The sequence below is a fragment of the Diceros bicornis genome, chromosome X (assembly GCF_020826845.1).
Source record: "Diceros bicornis minor isolate mBicDic1 chromosome X, mDicBic1.mat.cur, whole genome shotgun sequence".
Taxonomy (NCBI): domain Eukaryota; kingdom Metazoa; phylum Chordata; class Mammalia; order Perissodactyla; family Rhinocerotidae; genus Diceros; species Diceros bicornis.
In genome coordinates, this window is record NC_080781.1 from 100,680,101 (window position 1) to 100,699,697 (window position 19,597).

General features: G+C 41.8%; 1 protein-coding gene across 1 annotated transcript in view; it reads left to right on the forward strand.

The window, feature by feature from the left end:
- Window positions 1-19,597, forward strand: part of VSIG1 (V-set and immunoglobulin domain containing 1) — a 34,931-nt gene that overhangs the window by 11,188 nt on the left and 4,146 nt on the right. Inside the window, exons 2-5 of the mRNA XM_058536485.1 lie at window positions 2,670-2,833; window positions 11,933-12,131; window positions 17,771-17,926; window positions 18,327-18,446. Coding sequence (XP_058392468.1) covers window positions 2,670-2,833; window positions 11,933-12,131; window positions 17,771-17,926; window positions 18,327-18,446 — 639 coding nt within the window. The remainder of the gene's footprint in view (window positions 1-2,669; window positions 2,834-11,932; window positions 12,132-17,770; window positions 17,927-18,326; window positions 18,447-19,597) is intronic.

The window sequence follows — 19,597 nt, forward strand, 5'->3', positions numbered from 1 at the left end:
CTATCATATCAACGAGCCAAAAAAAAAAAAGCAAATAATCATATCAATTGTTACAGAAAAAGCATTTGACAAAATCCGATACCTATTCATGATAAAAACTCTCAGCAAGTTAGCAATAGAGAGTGTGTTAGTTTCCAAGAACTGAAACTGGGTGGCTTAAACAAAAGAAATTTATTCTCTCAAAGTTCTGGAGACCAAAAATCGAAAGTCAAAGCACTGGCAAAGGTTCTCTGGAAACTCTGAAGGATAATCTGTACCATACCTTTCTCCTAGCTGGCTGCTAGCAACTCTTAGCATTCCTTGGCTTGTATATGCAGCACTCCAATTCCTGATTCTGTCTTCACACGGCCTTTCCCTCTGTGTATCCCTGTGTCAAATCTCCCTCTCCTTTCTCTTATAAAGACAGCAGTCATTGGATTAAGGGCCCACCCTAAATCCAGGATGATGTCATCTCAAGATCCTTAACTTAATTACATTGCAAAGACCCTATTTCCAAATAATGTCACATTCACAGGTACCAGAGATTAGGACTTGTACATATCTTTTTGAGAGACACAATTCAATCTATGACAGAGGAGAATTACCTCAACTTGATAAGGAGCATCTACAAATAACCTACAGCTAACATTGTATTTAATGGTGAAATACTGAATGCTTTTTCTCTAAGATTGGGAACAAGGCAAGGATGTCCACTCTCAACTCTCTTATTCAATAAGGTACTCAAAGTTATAGCCACTGCAATAATGCAATAAAAAGAAATAAAAGGCATACGATTGGAAAGGAAGAAATAAAACTGTCTCTACCCAATGAAAGACTGGCATCTAGATTATATAGAGAACACTCAAAATTCAACAGTAAAAAACTGAACAATCCAATCAGAAAATGGGCAAAAGATATGAACAGACATTTTCTGAGGAGGATATACAAATTGCAAATAATCACATGAAAAGTTGTTTAGCATCGTTAATTTGCATTAGAGAAATGCAAATTAAAACAACAATAATATATTACTACACACCAATTAGAATGACTAAAGCGGAAAATAGTGACAACACCAAATGCTGATGAGGATGTGGAGAGACTGGACCACTCATACATGATTGGTGGGAATGTATATTGGTACAGCCACTCTGGAAAAGAGTGTGGCTGTTTTTTATTTTTTGTTTTGTTTTTTTTTAATAAAATGAAACATGTAACTGCCATTTGACCCAGCAATTACACTCTTAAGCATTTATCCAAGAGAAATGGAAATTTATGTTCACACAAAAATATGTACATGATTGTTCATTAGAGATTTATTCAATATCAAAAACTGGAAACTACTCAGATATCTCTAAATAGGTGAATCGTTAAACAACTTGTCGTACATACCATCGAATGCTACTAAGTGATAAAAGGCAGTGAACTACTGATACACAAAATAATTTGGGTGAATTTCTAGGTAATTAAACTGAGTGAAAAAAGCCGATCCTGAAAGGTTGCCATGCTTCCATTTATATAATATTTATGAAATGACAAAATTTTAGAAATGGAAGACAGATAAGTGGTTGCCAATGCTTAGGATCAGGAATGGGGTGCAGGAAGGAGGTGGGCGTGATTATAAAAGGGCAACATGAGGGATCTTTGTGGTGATGGAACTGTTCAGTATCTTGACTGTGATGATGGACACACAAACCTACACATGTGATAAAATTGTATAGAACGAAATAATGCATACACGAGTGAGTACAAGTAAAACTGGACAAATATGAAAAAGATCAGTGAATTGTATCAATGTCTGTGTCCTGGTTGTGCTATTATACTGTAGTTTTACAAAATGTTATCATGGGGGTAAGGGTTGGGTAAAGTGTACGTGGGATCTCTGTCATATTTCTCAGGACTGTGTCTAAATCTACTATTATCTCAAAATTTTCAATTAAAAATTATTGAGGACCCCAAAGAGTTTTTACTATGTGAGTTATTTCTATCTATTTTTACTGTATTAGAAAGTAAAACTAAAAAAAAAATTTAAACACAAAAATACACAAGCACACATTCCATTAGCTGCCGGAGCAATAACATCATTACCTGTTATGTAGCTTCTGGAACACTCCATTGTACACTCATGACAGGATGAGAGTAAAAATGAAAAATAACATCTTGGTATTATTATAAATATAATTTTGATCTTGTAGCCTCCCAGAATGGTCTTAGGGATAGGGTGACCAACTCATCCTAGTTTTCTAGGGATTTTCCTGGTTTAAGTACTGAAAGTCCTGGCAAAACCAGTATGGTTTGCGTGAGACTTACCCAGTTTTAAAACTGAAAGTCTCACATCCAAGGAACCCCCTCAGTCCTGGGCAAACTGGATTGGTTGTTCTCTAAACTCATGGACCTTTCTGTGTCCCCGGACAACACTTTAAGAGCTTCTGTGTAAGGCTATCCTTACGCAGAAGAAATTCCCAGGTCAGTGTTATTACCTCACTATCGCATAGGATTCGAGTATCTTCACATTGTAATATGTTAGAAACTCTCCCCATGCAAATTGCTTGCTCAGCTTTTCAGGTTCATTATACCTTCTCCTCACCTTGGATTCCTCAAATAAGATGTCATTGAAAGTGCTTTGTAATGAAAAATTGTCATCACAATGTGACTGTGTACCATTGTCTTTTTGATGATTATCTTTTCAGGTCAAGTCAGTGGGGTGCAAGTGACCATCCCAGACAGTTTCGTGAACGTGACTGTTGGATCTGATGTCACTCTCGTCTGTACTTATACCACCACTGTGGCCTCCCGGGACCAGCTTTCCATCCAGTGGTCATTCTTCCATAAGAAGGAGTTACAGCCAGTTTCTGTAAGGACTTTTTTCCTAAACTATTCCCCTTTGGTAGTTCTGACATAAACTGTTGGAGTCAGTGTGTGAAGGAATGGTAAGCCTATTACAACAGTGGTAGAACCTCAGATACAAAGAGTTTGAAGAAAGCTGTTTAGGGAAGACCATCATCTAAGTGACTTGACCTTTGTCCTCACTTCATATTCAGTTATAGCCTTTTATTTCAATTCTGTGCAGGTCAATGTCAAATATATCATGTAGTGTAGACAGGAAAGGTCCTTTTCATAGGTGAAATGAGCAGCTGTTCTGAAAGGACTTCCTCTCCTGAGAAAAATATCTCCCTAACTATTATTTCCAGAAGACCTCAGTTCAAATGCATGTCCTAATTGATCTGTAGATCTCTGCCAAACTTAATATCTGGGATCTGCCTGTCAAGGGAGCTAGCTCATTGTGCCAGACTGAGTTCTGATGGAATGAGACTCCCCAAATGGGTGGAGAAGGGCTAAGGTAGTGATGAACTTTAGGTAATCAATGGCAGCAGGAGGCTAGAGGATAGGAAATAAGAAGGGTAGGCTAGGGATTGAGAGAAGAGGTTGCCAGAGGAGGGTGGGTGAAATTCAAAGGAGAAGAATGATTCTACAGCAAGCTGCCTATTCCCGGGTTTTCATCAACTGGCCTTTAGGGTAATTCCTTCTTTAAGTTAGCTCAAGGACTAAAATTGTATACTCAAAAGTACGTGTGTGTGTGTGTGCATGCGTGTATGCCAACATATATCCCTTGAGGGAAAAGGTCTACAATTTTCATCAGATTTTCAAAAAGATGTATGATCCAAAGCAAAGAGTTCAGAGAAGAGACAAATCAGTGTGGTCTGGAATAGTTTGAGGTAGTTGAGTTGGGCCTTGAAGGAAAGGAAGGGTTTTTAATAGTAAAAAGATAGAGGGAGAGCAAGTGGAGTAGGCTGGAGGAGGCCCAAGGGCAGAGGTGGAGAAGAAGGAGGGCATTAGCTTGGAGGAGCCACACCTTGGCCAGTGTCACTTCAGCTATCAATGGTCTTTTGGAAGTGCTGAATCCTCTCTTTACCAGAGGTCCTGCACACTTGTTTAGCAGGAAACACTGTTCAAGAGGAGATTCCATCAATGCCACCCTATACTCAAAGTTCAACAATTTAGCTCAGTACTGGTTACCTTAGACAAGTATCTGAATCATTCTGTGCCTGTCTTCAAAATATAGTAGAACAGTAATACTCTTCTACATATCTCATGGGGAATCAACAGACATAATGCATGTGAAAGCACTTGGAAAAAATACAAAGCTCTGTAAGTTTTCTTTTGTAAAAATCATTGTGATTAGCAGCAGCAGCAACAGTAATTCTACCAGTTTCCATCACCCAAAATGACCAAGACCTCACATGTTGCAGTCAACTAAGAAATCATCCCTTTCCTTTGCAGGCTGTGGATGCAATAATTAGATTGTGGATGACGATAAACACATGATCTTTTTTACTTTTTAAAATTCAGTTTCCTAACTAGGGTTTTCAGTACATTCTTTAGCTGTAGGCTTGAAGTCCTTCTAACTTTGCCAGTAGGGGCTGAATTTAGGGAGGCCTTGCCAATATATTTTTGAAATTTTTTTATGCTTGGTATTAAAATCAAGATGTCCTCAACTGCCTGGAGGCCAGGCCAGGCCAGTCTTAATTAAAAACACAAATTCCTCTTTACGCCTCCTCTGACACTGGAATTTACAAGGCTACCTCTCAATTGAACTGTATGGCTGGTAAGGAACTAGGAAATGCAGGGCTGAAGGATCTTGTGACCAGTAATGAGTTTTTTCTAGGCCTGGAGATGCAGGGGAAGAAGGTGTAGGTGATTGAACTGAGTGTAGCTTGAGCTCAGGACATCTGTTAGAGGCACTTTAGGAAAAAAAAATCTATTACAAATAACTATTTATTGAGTGGTTTACTTACTTGCCATTTGCCTCATTCTTCAAAATCTCAAGTGCAAGCAGGGCAAGTAATTTAAGGTATCTACTCTTTTGGGATGTCCAAATCAAAGGAAGGTCCTCTGCATTGAGCTGCTGGATCAGTGAGAACATGCTCCTTGATCTTAAAACATTCTAGGTGCTTCTCCAAGTGCATGAGACCTGTGCTATGCCTGTGCCTTGGCTGCATGGAAGACAGGGTGGAGTAGGGCCAGCTCTTGACTTGGAGACAGTGAACACCACCTCTCTCCCTCTTCTTTTCCCATCTTGCTTCAGCTTGCCCCAGCAAGATCCCCATTATAACCATCCTTAGGTGTCTACTTCTAGAGAACTGGAGTCTCTCCCTTTTCCCCATACCCTGCAGGCATGTACTTCTCTGTGCTTTTCCAGATGAGTAGTTTTGGAGCCCCAGTGGAAACTTCCTGATGGATGTCAGTTCCACTCCTTTCTCTGCTATTTACTTACTGGCTAGATGACCTTAGACAAGTCACTTGACCTTTCAGAGGATCAGCTTTCCCATCTGTAAAATGGGGCTACTTACCTATTTCATAGGTTTACTGTGAAGATTAAATGAGATGATGCCTATGAAGCACTAGGAAGCCTTCCACATGGTAACCATTTGATGAATGTGAATTATTATTATTTTTTTAAGATTTTATTTATTTATTTTTTCCCCCCAAAGCCCCAGTAGATAGTTGTATGTTATAGCTGCACATCCTTCTAGTTGCTGTATGTGGGACACGGCCTCAGCATGGCCGGAGAAGCGGTGCGTCGGTGCACGCCTGGGATCCGAACCCGGGTCGCCAGCAGCGGAGCGCGCGCACCTAACCGCTAAGCCACGGAGCTGGCCCTGATTTATTATTATTAGCATCACTACTCACAAAATGGTGATTTTACAAAACCGCTATCTCATCCATACACCTGGGTCATGCACTAGAGAACCCAACCCAACAAGATACACTTAGAATAGCTGAACAGCTGGGACAGAGCTCTTGGGGGAACCCTGGCCCAGGACTGGCTTCCAGTTCCACTCCCTGCCAGGTCTCTGTGGCTGAAGGGAGGGGTCAGGCCCCTTCTCTGCCAGCTCCTTATCCCTGAACAGAAAGCCTGCTCAACAAAGAGGTTGCAGACATCCTTGGTTGAGATGCTATCTTTCAAAATGGGATTTGGCCTCTATTTCAAATTCATTTCTTCTTTGAGCACTTCCATGCATTCAGAATTCTGTGAGCATGTTGTACGTTAATCTAGGGATGGCTGGTGGGACATTTAGGGGATGATAAAAAGAGACTGCTGTGCTATTAGATAATTTTATGATTTATGGGAGTAAGATGTTGCCAGACTGACCACTGAGTGATTCAATTCAACTCCTGGGTTGATGTGGCAGTATACCATGTAGCATTCGGCTCTCAGATCCACCCATTTCTGCTCAAACACAGCACAGCCCGTGCCTCAATACTGAGGGTATGGAGGAAAAGGCAGTCAGTCAGTGTCTAAAAATGGCGCATGCAAGAGACGCTCGGGGAAGATGTAGCTGGACCTCTCAGGTAAGAACACCTATTGGTGTACTACTGGACCCCTTCATTGTTTGGAGTCTCTAGGGCAATGGCATCAGGTTTTAGGAGTGGGATGGAAAGGTCTGAGTTTGTGACAATCCAGATCAGCACAAACTCCTGGCAAAACTAGGACAGTCTTGAGTTTCCCTTCTCATGCCCACATCTGGAATTCTTTTCAGCCTCCTCCAAAAGGCTCAGGGCCCTATTGCTGCCTTGAGCAGGGCAGTGGCCAACTCTTGTCATAGGCTCATCTTCTTCTTCTCCCCCAAGTTCATTGTGTTAAAGGAATAGTTGACTCCAAGGACTAGTGTTTCTCAATAGCCAAAGGAGGGTGTTATCTCTTACTGACTATCCCCTCCAAGGCGTTCCTTTGGTGAATGGGGACTGTAGAAATAGCCCCCAAGTCTTCTGACCAGGAGGGCCAGGGTATTTCTCAACATGGTCCTCCTTTTAGAGATGCCCTCCTCTCAGAAGACATGGACAGCTTCAGATGATCAGTCTCTCAGCTGGGAGTCTCAGCTGAAGACTCTAGACCCTGGGACAGGCAGGATATCATAGAAGTTTTGGGTGGTCTGGTGCCCTCTGATCACACCAATGGCCTCCTTTTCCACCTAGTCAGTCATTGGTAAAACTACAGAGGCCTCACCTGCCCATGAACAGAAAAGGCATTGACCCTACTTAGCATCGGTCTCTCAAACAATACTTACTCTTCTAGAGTATCTGTAGTGGAAGAAACCCTTTGCCATCCTCATCTCTCCAGCACACATATAATGATGACAACTTCTTTCCAGAAGCTAGTATCTTCATATACTCTGACTTTAGTTCTCCCAACCTGGCCTATCCTCTACAGATAGCATTATATCAAATGCTTTTCAAATGTTGGTGGGGTGGGAGTGTTTTACCTCCTCAGGGGCATTCGAAAACGAGGTGGGGGGATGTTGGTATAATTGTTATAAAGTAGAGTCACTACTGGCGTTTAATGGGTGGTGGCTAGAGATGCTAAAGGTCTTGCAATATATAGGAGAGACCCACACATGAAAGAATTATCTGCCCAAAATGCCAATGTCTCCCCCATTGAGAAACACTCCAAGTTCTTCCCTTCCCACCACTCCCTCCCATCAAAGTTTATCTACTCTGTGTCCCATTTCCTCAGGTGTCTATTCTTGCTAAATCCAATAAATTAATCTAATGCTAAGGAGTTAGGAACTGGTGATAGTTTATTTTGTTCTCTTCCAAAGAAAATCATTTAAGCAGAGACCTTCCATGCCTTCACTCAGAAGAAGCAATTCAAATGGCGGGTATCTCAGGCAAATGGCAGGCTGGGAAGGGAGTTGTTGGGGGCAGGAACGTCTTCCTTTTGGTGTTCTGTTCCTTCCATGTGGAATCCCAGCCCTCCTAAATACAGTCCAGAGAAAATTCTGGGCTTGAGACCACTGCCACCCTACACTCCTCCCCTCCCATGGCTAGCTCTTTTATGAGCAGTGAAGGAAAGCAAGAGGCTGGAAGAGAAAGAACGGGTGGTTTGCTGTGGACTTCCATGCCCTCCACATTTCCAAAAGGAACCCACAAAAGCAACGCTGGAGGCTAAAGGCATTTATTAACTCCAACTCAGACTCAAACAGAAAGCAGACTGAATTCTTTCAACTCTTCTTGTTTATACTCCAGCATCTAGTTAGAGAGCAGTGTCACAACTTTGAGGGGAAAAAATCTTTTTGGAAAAATCTGGCTCCCAGCTGCACAGCCTCATGTGAATAGGAACTTGGCACAGTAGGAGGGGAAAGGCTGTTATTGCAGCTGGCAAATGTGGAAGGCATCACGTGGTGAACCCACTTGGCATGGGAAGCATCATGCCAATGAATAGCAGCAATTGGCAGGAGAAGGGTCGGGCTGGAGTAGGGGATGGAATGGCCCCAAAAGGGCAAAGTTGCCTGGGAATCATCTTCCTTGCCTAAGTCAGGACTCTGAGTGCCATTTTAATGTGTTCAGTGGGAATCAGGGGGTCTGTATTCCAGGTGTGACTATAAATTGTATGACCTTGGGAAAATCACTTCCTCAATTGGGTCCTCAGTGGCCTTTTCTGTAATAGAAGAGGATGAATCAGAGGTTGCAAACTGGAGGACTCTGGGCCTGATTTGGGCAATGGATGCATATTGGTTGTCCAGCCCAGTATTTTGTTTTGTTTTCACAGTTTGAAAGCCTTGTTTGTATTGGCTCTCCAGTTCACCATAGTCCCCACCATCCTCTATGATCTTACCACTATCCACCAGCCCCTCCCAACCATTTCCCATATTTCTAATATCCATCTGGCTCCTGAAGGCTCCTCAACCTTAGAAACCATGAGCTAAATGACCTGTAACGCGGTCTTATAACTAATATGCTATTATGATTCCATGTATCAGCCTCTAATATCACTGGGGGGGCAGGTAGAGAGGACCTTGGGGAAGAGTAGGGCAGTCTGCCAAGAACTAGCCACAAAGGGCAAGTGGGCAAAAAATTAACAAGCACCACTTAAGGGAACACTTAGATGGATTTTCTTAAAGTGGACTCTCCCCACCCCTCACCCCAAGGATGTGGCCTGTTGAACATCCATGGCTTTTCCTGGACCTCAATTGCTTTGATCTCTAAATTGACGATAGACTTTCTTTGAAAAGTGTGCAAGACTCACAGGATCATGGGCTGGGCCTTGGCCATTGTTCGGCTTTGATTTTTAAAAGAGTTATTCTTTTGTGAAAAATGGAACCAAGTTTCAGTCCTTCCTGTGTGATTAGATAAGCAGTTTCAGGAAAATATTTCTTCTTTTTTTCTTTACAAGGACAGTGTGACAATGTGGACTTCCCCTAGTAGAAAGCCCCTCCATCTAGAAAGCCCCACTGCTGGCTAGCTATGGGGACTTTCCTTCTCACACAGCACCCCGAGGCCAAGGCCCTTCCTTTTTAGGTCTCCATTGTTATCCCTCCTTACCCTCATTCCTATCCTTGACCCCCTTGAGTATTATTTGTGAGAGGGCAAAATATATTAGGCTACAGTGTGAAGAACTAGGGTAGAAGTGTTGGTGAAGGTCCTTTTCATAGGGAAGTTACAAGTCCAGGGCCTCATTACTTATTTGCTAATTTCACCTTGATTCATGCCCAACTGTGAAATTTTTACAGTGGCTTCTTTTCACGTCTTAGTCCTGGCCTAAAACATACTCTCTTGGACCCTGCTCTCTACAGAAACAAGGTCCTTTCACCTAGACCCTCTAGGACTTACTGTGGGCCGTAGGCAGGACTGATGTTGTATTTCATTGTGATGTCACCAAGCCTCAACTTAAAACAGGCTGACCTACCCCCAGTCTTCCTGGGAGCAGGGGAAGCGGCCAGATGTCTAAGTTGTAAAGGGCTTCCTTGACGGACTGCAGGCTGGGTTCCAGGTAAGAGTCCCCAGGCCCTCAGACTGTTGATTAGAAAGTAAATAAGCTGAACGTGGCTAGTGAAATGGAAAGTCGGATATCTTGGGTGTCAACTCAAATGTAGGTAAGAGACCTTTGATGAGTTGGACCTCCTCCTGGCCCACTTGAATACCTTAAGTTAACACTGATTTTCCAGTTGTAAGTCAAACAAGACCTCTCTGGGGCAAAAGTTTGTAATTTCAGTAGGTGTGAATGGACAAACTGAATTATAAATGGCTCATTTAGGGCAGGAAAGAAAGCTAGCTGATGTTAGAGAACTGGAGGAAAGAGACAAGTTGTTTTTTTCCTTAAATATGCTCTTTTCTTTCAATTTTCCCTCAGAATCTACCTTTCTGCCTTACTTTAAAAACATATTGGCTTTATACTCGGAGGAGGATACATTTGCATTTATCTAGACAATACTTTTGGTTTGCTGATTGCCTTCCCTCTCTCATTAGCCTAATAAGGTAAAGAGCACTGGACAAAGAATTAGAAGAACTGGGTTCTACACGTGTCCCGACTGTTAACTTTGTGTGTGTCTTTTTTACCTCTCTGGGCTTCAGTTTCTTCTGTAAAGTGAGGAGAGTGAATTAAATGAACCATACAGCTCTTCTAGTAGATTTTATGAAAATATTAATTAGTCCCACTGGACTAGGGCAATACGTTTATTGAATAATAAACAACAGTCACTTGAATTACACACATTTGTATAAAACTAACAAAGTGTGTACATAGACTATGTGTATTATGAAGGAACCTCAGGGGTCACCTAGTCCAGTGATTCCCAAGTTTCAGTCACTCATGTCTCATCTTTATGATTTTTGTCATATTTGTGTATCACCAGCAGTGTTATTTAATGTTTTCTATATTGACTTGGTTTCTTAAAATCTTAAAAATATCTACCTTAGTCTCATCCTAAGCAGTAATATCCATGAAGTCACAGATTTCATGTGCTAGATATGTTTCTTTCTAATACACATTAAAATTTTTTTGTTTTTATTTATGTACCACCTAAAATCAACTTATATGCCTCTACTTGGGGAATACATATCATACTTTGGAGAACATTGTTCCAGTTCCTCGTTCAGATGTGGAAACTAAAGGTTGGAGAGATTACATAACTTAGTTTCTTATCACAAAGCAAGTTGCCATGGAGGCATGACCAGAGGCCGCCTCCCCTATGTCACAGTCAGAGGCTGAGCTGTGGCTAAAACCCAGTTCATCTGACTCCTCACCAGGCCTCTTTCCACCACCACATGCTGCTCCCACAGTTGCCATTATGATCTAAATATCCATGTTCTTTAACAGAGAAGGGCCTAGAATCCAGATCTTTCTTAAATCTAGTAAATTATAATAATAATAAGTGAATCCTTGTGGCTTTGGATGAGTTATTTAATCTCTCTGGGTTTGAGTGCTTTTATTTGTCTAAATGAAATAATAATTCCAGTTCTGCCTCCTGCCACGTGCGGGGGAAGGTAGTAGCTACCATTGGCTAAGCACTTCCTAGGTCCTTTACTAGATTACTTTGTTTCATTCTCATGCCACCACCAGGAGAGGATGGGACCAGATGATTTCTTAGGGGCTTCTCTGCTCTGAAGTGTTACTCTTCTAACAAAAAGGATGAACTCAAGTTTGCTTATTCAAAGGAGTACATGTGTACAAAAGGAGCATGAATATTCTAACTTTTACGTAAATCAGATATTCCAGGTAGTCCCACTGGGTAAAGTAAACTCAAATTAAAAAAAAGATTATACAGTGGAAAAAAAGAGACACATTTTGTTTTCCCATCAGGCACGTGTGTCCTATGTAGTGAGTTTCCTCCAGGTAAACTCATCAGGTGAGCATCTTGATCTCCTATTCTAAGCTTAGAAGTTGAATCCTGTCGGCTCCAGCTGTCTACCATCTGTGGGATAGGCATACCTCCCTGCCCGATGACATCACAGAGCTGCTTTGAGCACAAATGAGGTAATGGCTGTGCACAGCTGTGAGAAAGCTAAAGCGCCCCACTGAGTTGAGAAACCTTTGCACAGGGACCTGTTCCCCACGGGGGAAAAATGCTGCTGCTTATCAAAGGAGGTAACATTGGATAGAGGGAGCTTCCAGGTAGCTTATCCTAGCCCTAAACACTCTCCAGTTCTCATTTCTGTCATTTTTCTGTCCTAGATTTACTATTCTGAAGGTGGACAATCTGCAGCCATTGGGCAATTTAAAGGTCGAATTGTAGGGTCCAACGAGCCAGATAACGCATCTATCACTATCTCGCATATGCAACCAGCAGATAGTGGCATCTACATCTGCGATGTGAACAACCCCCCGGACTTTGTTGGCAAGAATCAAGGCATCCTCAACGTCAGTGTGTTAGGTATGGACAATTTTTTCTGCCTTCTTTCTTCTTGGAGCAACTTAGGACATTGAATGAGCCAGGGCAGTGAGTTATGATGCCAATTAAGTCCCGGGGGTAAATGTCTTCCCTGCTCCTTTTATTATTAGGCAAATAGAGAGACACCACCAACCCAATCCATATAGTAACACTGAGAAATCACTCATAAAACATGTTGAAACAATTGCTAAACCAAAAGGGCTGCCAAAATGACAGATAGCAGTAGATGACCCAAACTCCGGGGATCCCTGTCTCTAAAGTATGGAATGAGAACAGATGGGACAACACACAGTCGCACTAAGTGATCACTAGCAATTCTTTCAGAGGGAATCTCCAGTTAGAACCAGTCCTACCTGGGGGAGACAACTGTCAGCTTATTACCTCTCCTAAGCCAGCCACAATTCCCACCATTAAATCATTCTTTTGAATAATGGCAGAAGGGTCCCTTCTAAAAATGTTAACACTATTTGGAGAAAGGATCACATATTAAGCAAGCATTGAGACTTAATTTGTTTATATAGAAATATTACGTGACATTGGGCAAGTCATATCCACTCTTCAAATGAATCTGGAGTAGTTCATTTATGCAGTATTTATTGAGTGCCTATTTTGCACCAGGAGCCATGAGGTTTACAGTGATGGAGGCATGGTTTCTGCTCTTGGGGAGTTCACAATTTTGGCGATTTCTAGGGCTCCTTCCAATCTCTGACTGAGAGGACAATGGGAGTTTCGCTCCTGTCTGTAGGCCCAGCAGGTCCTACCTGCATGCCTCCAGAAGCACTGAAGGAAGGATGAAAGGGCTGTCAACTCTCACCAACTAACCAGTTATCTAAGGGTTCTCCAACATCTTTTTATTTTTATTTTATTTTTTTTGTGAGGAAGATCAGCCCCCAGCTAACGTCCTCTTTTTGCTGAGAAAGACTGGCCCTGAGCTAACAACCGTGCCGATCTTCCTCCACTTTATGTGGGACGCCGCCACAGCATGGCCTGACAAGCGGTGTGTCGGTGCGCCACCCAGGATCTGAACCAGGGCCGCCAGCAGCGGAGCGCGTGCACTTAACCGCTACGCCACGGGGCCGGCCCCCCTTTTTTTTTTTTTAATTATTTTGTTGAGGTCACATTGGTTTCTCACACTGTGTAAATTTCAGATGTATATCATTATATTTCAGCTTCTGTAAAGACTGCATTGCGTTCACCACTAAAAGTCTAGTTTCCATCCGTCTGCATACATATGTGCCCCTTTACCCCTTTCACCTTCCCCCCAAAGAATGAAAGTAGACCATTATCTTACATCATACACAAAAAATAACTCAAAATGAATTAAAGACTTGAATGTAAGACCTGAAACTATAACATTCCTAGAAGAAAACGTAGGCAGTACACTCTTTGACATCGGTCTTAGCAGTATCTTTTTGAATACCATGTCTTCCACTTCTAAGTAACCTCAAATGGAGCTGGTCTAGTCATTGCTCCTCTCGAGCTGTATGCATTCGTCACAGGAAAGGAGGAACTAGATCAAACCAGTGACTCGATAATTGAGTAGCTTGGAAAAACGGCAACTGGTAACAAGGTGCACACCTAGGAGAACTGTCCAGAGTTGTCTGAGCTTGCCACCCGGGTGATGCCAAAAATGAACCAGCTATTTACTGTGAGGTTTGTACTGCATCTACCCACCTAGAAAAGAGGAAAGGTAATCAAGAGCTGATTTTTAAAAGTAGGGTAGCTCAATCATGTTTTTATTTTGCTGAGCCATGTGCTTGGCACTGGAATACAAGGAAAGACAAGAGAAGTATACACAAGCCCTTTGCTGGGAGAGTTGATGTTCCAGCTTGGAAGACTCATTATATACATGGGAACTAAATGGTGTGGTATATAGATGCTAGCACATCAGGCTGGGAGTCAGAAGGTGTAAGTTCTAGCTCTTACTCTGCTACTCAGTGGCCTCAGGCAAGTCAGTCCACCTTTCTCTGGCCATTTTGAGGTGGGGTTGTAATTCCTGCCCTGTCTTTACAGGTTCGTTATGAGGATCAAATGATATACTGGAGATTCAATGTTCAAAGAATTTGAGGGATTAGTCCTTTAATGGTTTTCTGTTGCTCCCTAGGTCTGCATTGTCCTAACCAGAAAAAACCTAAAGAAGCCAAGCCTCTTTATCTCCAGGCTTGGAAATAGCCCTGAGATAAAGTTAGACAGGAAGGTTAATATTCTTAAGTTTAAAGTTCAGAGAATCCATAACCAACTTCCATAAGAAGTTGAGGGTCATTTCCTCTCCAAGTGGTTCTTTCCCATGAATCTTTGGGTCAGTTTTTTTTGCAATTACTGAGTCATGACTTTTCCTTAAGCATCCAGGATCCATGCAAGGTAAGAGGTAGAAGGGTCTGTGGATTTCCTTGTTTGTTTGAGAACTCTCAAATATTCTATTTTTATTAATTGTGCTAAGAACAAAGGTGTTCTACAAATTTATGCTTACTGGAAATTTTGAGACTGATAATTTTCTCTAAAAATTGCAGAGGCTATTTGCAGTTCTCAAGTTCCATTGCATATGAGTGCCTGTTCTGCTTGCCCTGACTGAGGGGTGGGGCATGATGGGGGAGGTGGGTAAGGAATGCCAATTTTGGGGAGAGGTGTTGCTATTTCCTTAAAGATCGCTCTTCCTAGCAATGCGTCTTTCAGAGACATTTCATTATCCAGTGATGGACATTGATCCCATGTATTCACTTGTTCCTACATAAATTCATTCAACAAACTCTGAACACACGTCCAGTTACTGTGCTAGGCAATGGAGATGTAAAGATGTAAAAGATAGGGTCTCAGACCTCCAAAAGTTCAGAGTCTAGTGAGGAAGGCAGATATATAGCATAAAAGCTTACAGTGGAGGTAGGAGAGGAGAGCTGGGAGCTCACAGGGGAAAGGGGAAAGGGCTAAAATCTGTGCAGGGGGAACTGGAGAAGGCTTCCTGGAGAAAGTGACTTTTGCACTGAATGTTGAAGGATGTGCAAGAGTATGTCAGGCAGAAGAGGGGCTGATGTGGCAGGCACAATTTAGGTGAAGGAAATAGCAATGAGCGAAGGCCCAGCTAGTTTGGACAACCATTTATTTGAAAGAATTCCATTAGGTATGACAGCCTCGGAAAATGAATCTCTGAAAAATATCCAGCAGAAGTTTGAAAAATTATTTTGTATGCATTTGAAATGAGCCTCATCTTCCTTCTGCAATTTGGCACATAAAAAGAAAATGATGAATTTAGAGAAGGTTTGAGAATACACTGAAGCATTTTCATTTATTTTCTGAGATGAGCCTCTTCCTCCCACCCCAATTCTGCTGAAAGCAATAAAGCTAAATGGTAGATCAATGGCTTTGCCAGTAAAGCACCCAAGTTCTACTGGGGACTTGAACTGGATGAAATGTGAATTCAACCCTGATTCAGTAGTTTTAGAAAATATATAGGTTTGGGATGTGGCTCAAAGTGATTCACTAAGTGTTTTGTTAATAAAAAATAAAAGGAGAAAAATGTGTTCAGCAAAAATAGACGCCTATCTGGGTTTGATTCTGGGCTCTAGAAATGAATGCAAGTCATCCCAGGTTTTTGTCCATCATTTAGGTCGTCCTGGTGTCTGACTTTGCCATGAAACATCCCCATTTAATTTTCTGTTCAAAGTGCTCTATTCTGCTGTAAAGGCTATAAAATCACTATGTATTAAAAAAGTCATATCTAAATCTAGTGAGAGTTGCAATGGACTTCCAGTTAAACAGCCTAGTTTAGGGTAGGCAAAGCCAACGAGTTGTCGCCAGCTGAAAAAATCAATGGTGAGGAAGAGAGACTAAAGAGCTAAATAGAAAAATATTCTTTTAATTAAAAGGCACCTGTTTAAAAGATAGGGATGGTGAAGTGTTTCAAAGAGCTACAGCTATATCCATCTGTCTTCTCGCTCATGTGTACAATGGATTAGAGTCTGAGACTGGAAGATTAACTTCAGTAGCAAGCTATAAAATGTGGCAGCAGGAATTAGTCCTTCCCGTGGCCAACAGCAATTCCATGTGCAAGACACTATAGATGTTTTATTTATATAAATTCAATGTATTTGGATTAGTCAGAAGTCAGATAATCTCTTGTTCACGTTTTGCAGATGAGTCAACTGAGGTTTGGTTGTGTTAGATTACTTGCCTAAACACATCTAGGGTAAAGTTGCAGAGCCAGTGTTCTGTGTGAATCCGGAGTTAGCTCTTAACTGCTGCCTCCCTAGTGAGAGCTGGAGAGCTGGGTAGTCCAGAGTATTTAAGGTATAACTAGCTTAAGTTAGAGAACCTATGCCTTTGGAGGGTTTTATTTTCAAATTAAGATAAGGAAAGTGAGTTGGTAAGTATCAAAATTCATATCATTATCTGTATGTAAGCTGTGAGCAGTAAGATGAATGAGGATATTCAGATTCTCAGTTTCCCACAGGACTTCTCCACTGAGGTGTCTCATAAGCAGCTAAAACTCAGTATGTCCCAAACTGACCTTATTAGCGCCCCATCCTCCTCCTCACTCTTTCCCGCAAACCTGCTCCTCCTCCTGTATGCTTTATCTCAGGGGATGGCAAGATTATGTGCCCAGCTGTCCAAATCAGAAAGCTTGGAATCATCATTGACCACACCCTCTTCCTCATACCCCTTATCCATTTGGTCACCAAGTCCCGTCCATTCTACTTCCTTAATCCCTCTTGACTCTGTCTCCTCCTTTCCCTTGGTTCAGGCACCCCGGAGTCGGAGCTATCCATCTCAAACGTTAAAATGACCATCATCCCTTCACTACTAAATGCCTGCTGTAGTCCTCCAGCTCTCAGGACTATAAATTCATGTATAAAATACGTGAAATGCAAAGTTCTCCAAGCTATGGCCTTTGCTGCTCTCTAGCCTCATTTCTCACCACTCCCCCGCCCCACTTCAGAACTGTGTCAGAATTACTTTTCAATTTCTGGTGCCTGGTCCAGTGCTGGGAATACAGGAGGCACTCAAGTAAATGCTTGTGGAGTGAAGGATGAATGAAGATTTCAGCGCTGTGTAACACACTCCCTCCAAAATGGGCTTCCCCTACCAATGAGGGACACAGGCAAATTCAAACCCTCTAATCATTTTGTGTCACCCCAAGAAGAATAAATGCCAGAAAATGACCCGTAAAGGAAAAGAAAAATATGGCATGAATAGAACAAATTTTTTAAAAAGAACAAATAACAGGTTATCTCAAAGTATTTAAAGGTTCTATTTGCCTTTAAAACTGTGCTTGAAAAGTACAGACTATTTTTCTAGTCATTTAGTGTCTGCTTACATTTGGCTGTTTTAATAAAGGCATATTTTAAGACACAATGCAGAAATTCATGGTTATGAATCTGGGGAGGAGGCAGACGGAAGAGACACTGTTAGAATCTCAATGGCCTGGTGGCTGGAAGGTCCTTGCACCTGAAGTGCTCTACTCCCACCTGGTGGTACAACCAGAAAACTGTCAAAATAAGTTTTTAAAGATTTTTTTTTTTTTAAATAAGCACACATAGTCTACAAAATGAAAGTGAGGAAGTGACTGCAATTGTTACAGACTGCCATTCATCGTGCAGGATTTTTTACTCTTTGTCATTGCCTTACAGTCAAACCTTCCAAGCCCTTTTGCAGCATCCAGGGAATACCGGAAACTGGCCATCCTATATCTCTTTCTTGTCTCTCTGTGCTCGGAACACCCTCCCCTGTGTATTACTGGTATAGACTTGAAGGAAGAGACATCGTCCCAGTGAAGGAAAGCTTCAGTAAGTATATCCCTCAGCAGTCCCTGGCAAGGCCTGGTGTGTGTCTGACAGTATGTGTGTGTGGCTGGCTGCTCATCCTTAGAGCTCAATCTTCTATTTTTCTGGGAAGGGGATGAAAAAAGAATGTCTATTTCTTAACAAGACAATTGTGGTATGGTTTTCTCCCTGACTTCTACAAGTCAAGCCCGTTTTTGGCTCAGAGGTAGTGGTTATGGAGGGAATAGGCATGGTCCCAGATGGGCTACCTATAGAACAGTCTCCAGAGGTCTAGTTGGACCCTGGATATCTCAAGAAAGGGAGGGCAATGTGAGGAAGTGGGTGGGCATTGAATGATCTGCTACATCGATATGATTTGTACCCACATAAGAGATTTCAAAAGTCTATTTCCTGGTTTTGACAGACCCCGCCACCGGGATTTTGGTTATTGGAAATCTGACCAATTTTGAACAAGGTTATTACCAGTGCACCGCTATCAACATCCTTGGCAATAGTTCCTGTGAAATTGACCTAAGTTCTTCACGTAAGTTGATCATACAACTTTGACAGTTTCTCCTTAAGTCAAGTAACCTGGGCCTGCCAGCCAAGTAAATTAATTAGGATTCCTGGTTAATCCTCTTGTCTCTCTGGAGATTTTTGTGCTTTATTCACAGGTTGATATGATGAATGACCATCCTAATATCTTTAGGCCACACACTTCCCTAAATAGTTTGAAAAATTAATTTGTTTAACCTTCACAAAATCTCTAGAAAGTAGGTATTAATATTTAATAAATAAAACAACAGCCTCATTGATAGTACCAGGATGAATGTTCTTTGTGATGCTGTTGGTAAATCCAGCATCTGTGTGTAGCAATCTATGTCAAACATGGAGCTCACAAACCTTCCATTTCTTAACTAATGTGTTAAGATCTACCTCTAATAATAATGGTAATAATAACACTCGTACCCACAGTCACAGCAGGTAACATTTGTGGAGCAAAAATGATGTGCCGGACACTTGGCCAAGTGCTGTGAGCATTATCTCACTCAGTCCTACACCCACTCTGTCTAAGAGGCAGAATATACTGTTAGCCTCATTTTACTGAAAGGGAAACTGAAGCTTGGAGAGGTAAGTGACTTGCCCAAGGTCATCCATTTAGTGACTGGCAGAGTCAGAATGCCTCTAAACCTCAGTCTTCCAGTTCAAAGGTGCTTAGTTACTGAGCATAGACTTGAGGGCCTGGAATTGTCAAATTGGGCCAATCAGGGGCAAGTTCTCAGAGGGGGTATCTTGCCACACTTCTTAAGGATCACTTAATAACACTTAGGATCATGTTATCTACTCATTTTTTCTAACTTTTCTATTATTTCTCTCCTATGAAGCTGAGATTTCTTTCTTTTATTTGTTCTGAATCAAACATTTTCTAACTCCAGGTTGCTCCTTCATCCTCATATCACTTTCAGCTATTTTCTATTCAAAGGGAAGAAACCTCATCTTTTTGGTCTGTCTTTTTCTGTGGTCCCATTCTACCCCAAGACCTTTGATCATTTCTGTTGTTTTTCTCTAGATCTTCCCCAATCCTTTTTTGCTTTTCCAGAAGTACAGTCATACTGAAGATGTCGAGACTGTTAGAATTTGTACTTGAGCCTTGCTTCCTTTTGAATTCTCTTCCAATGAGTTTGGCATTTCGCT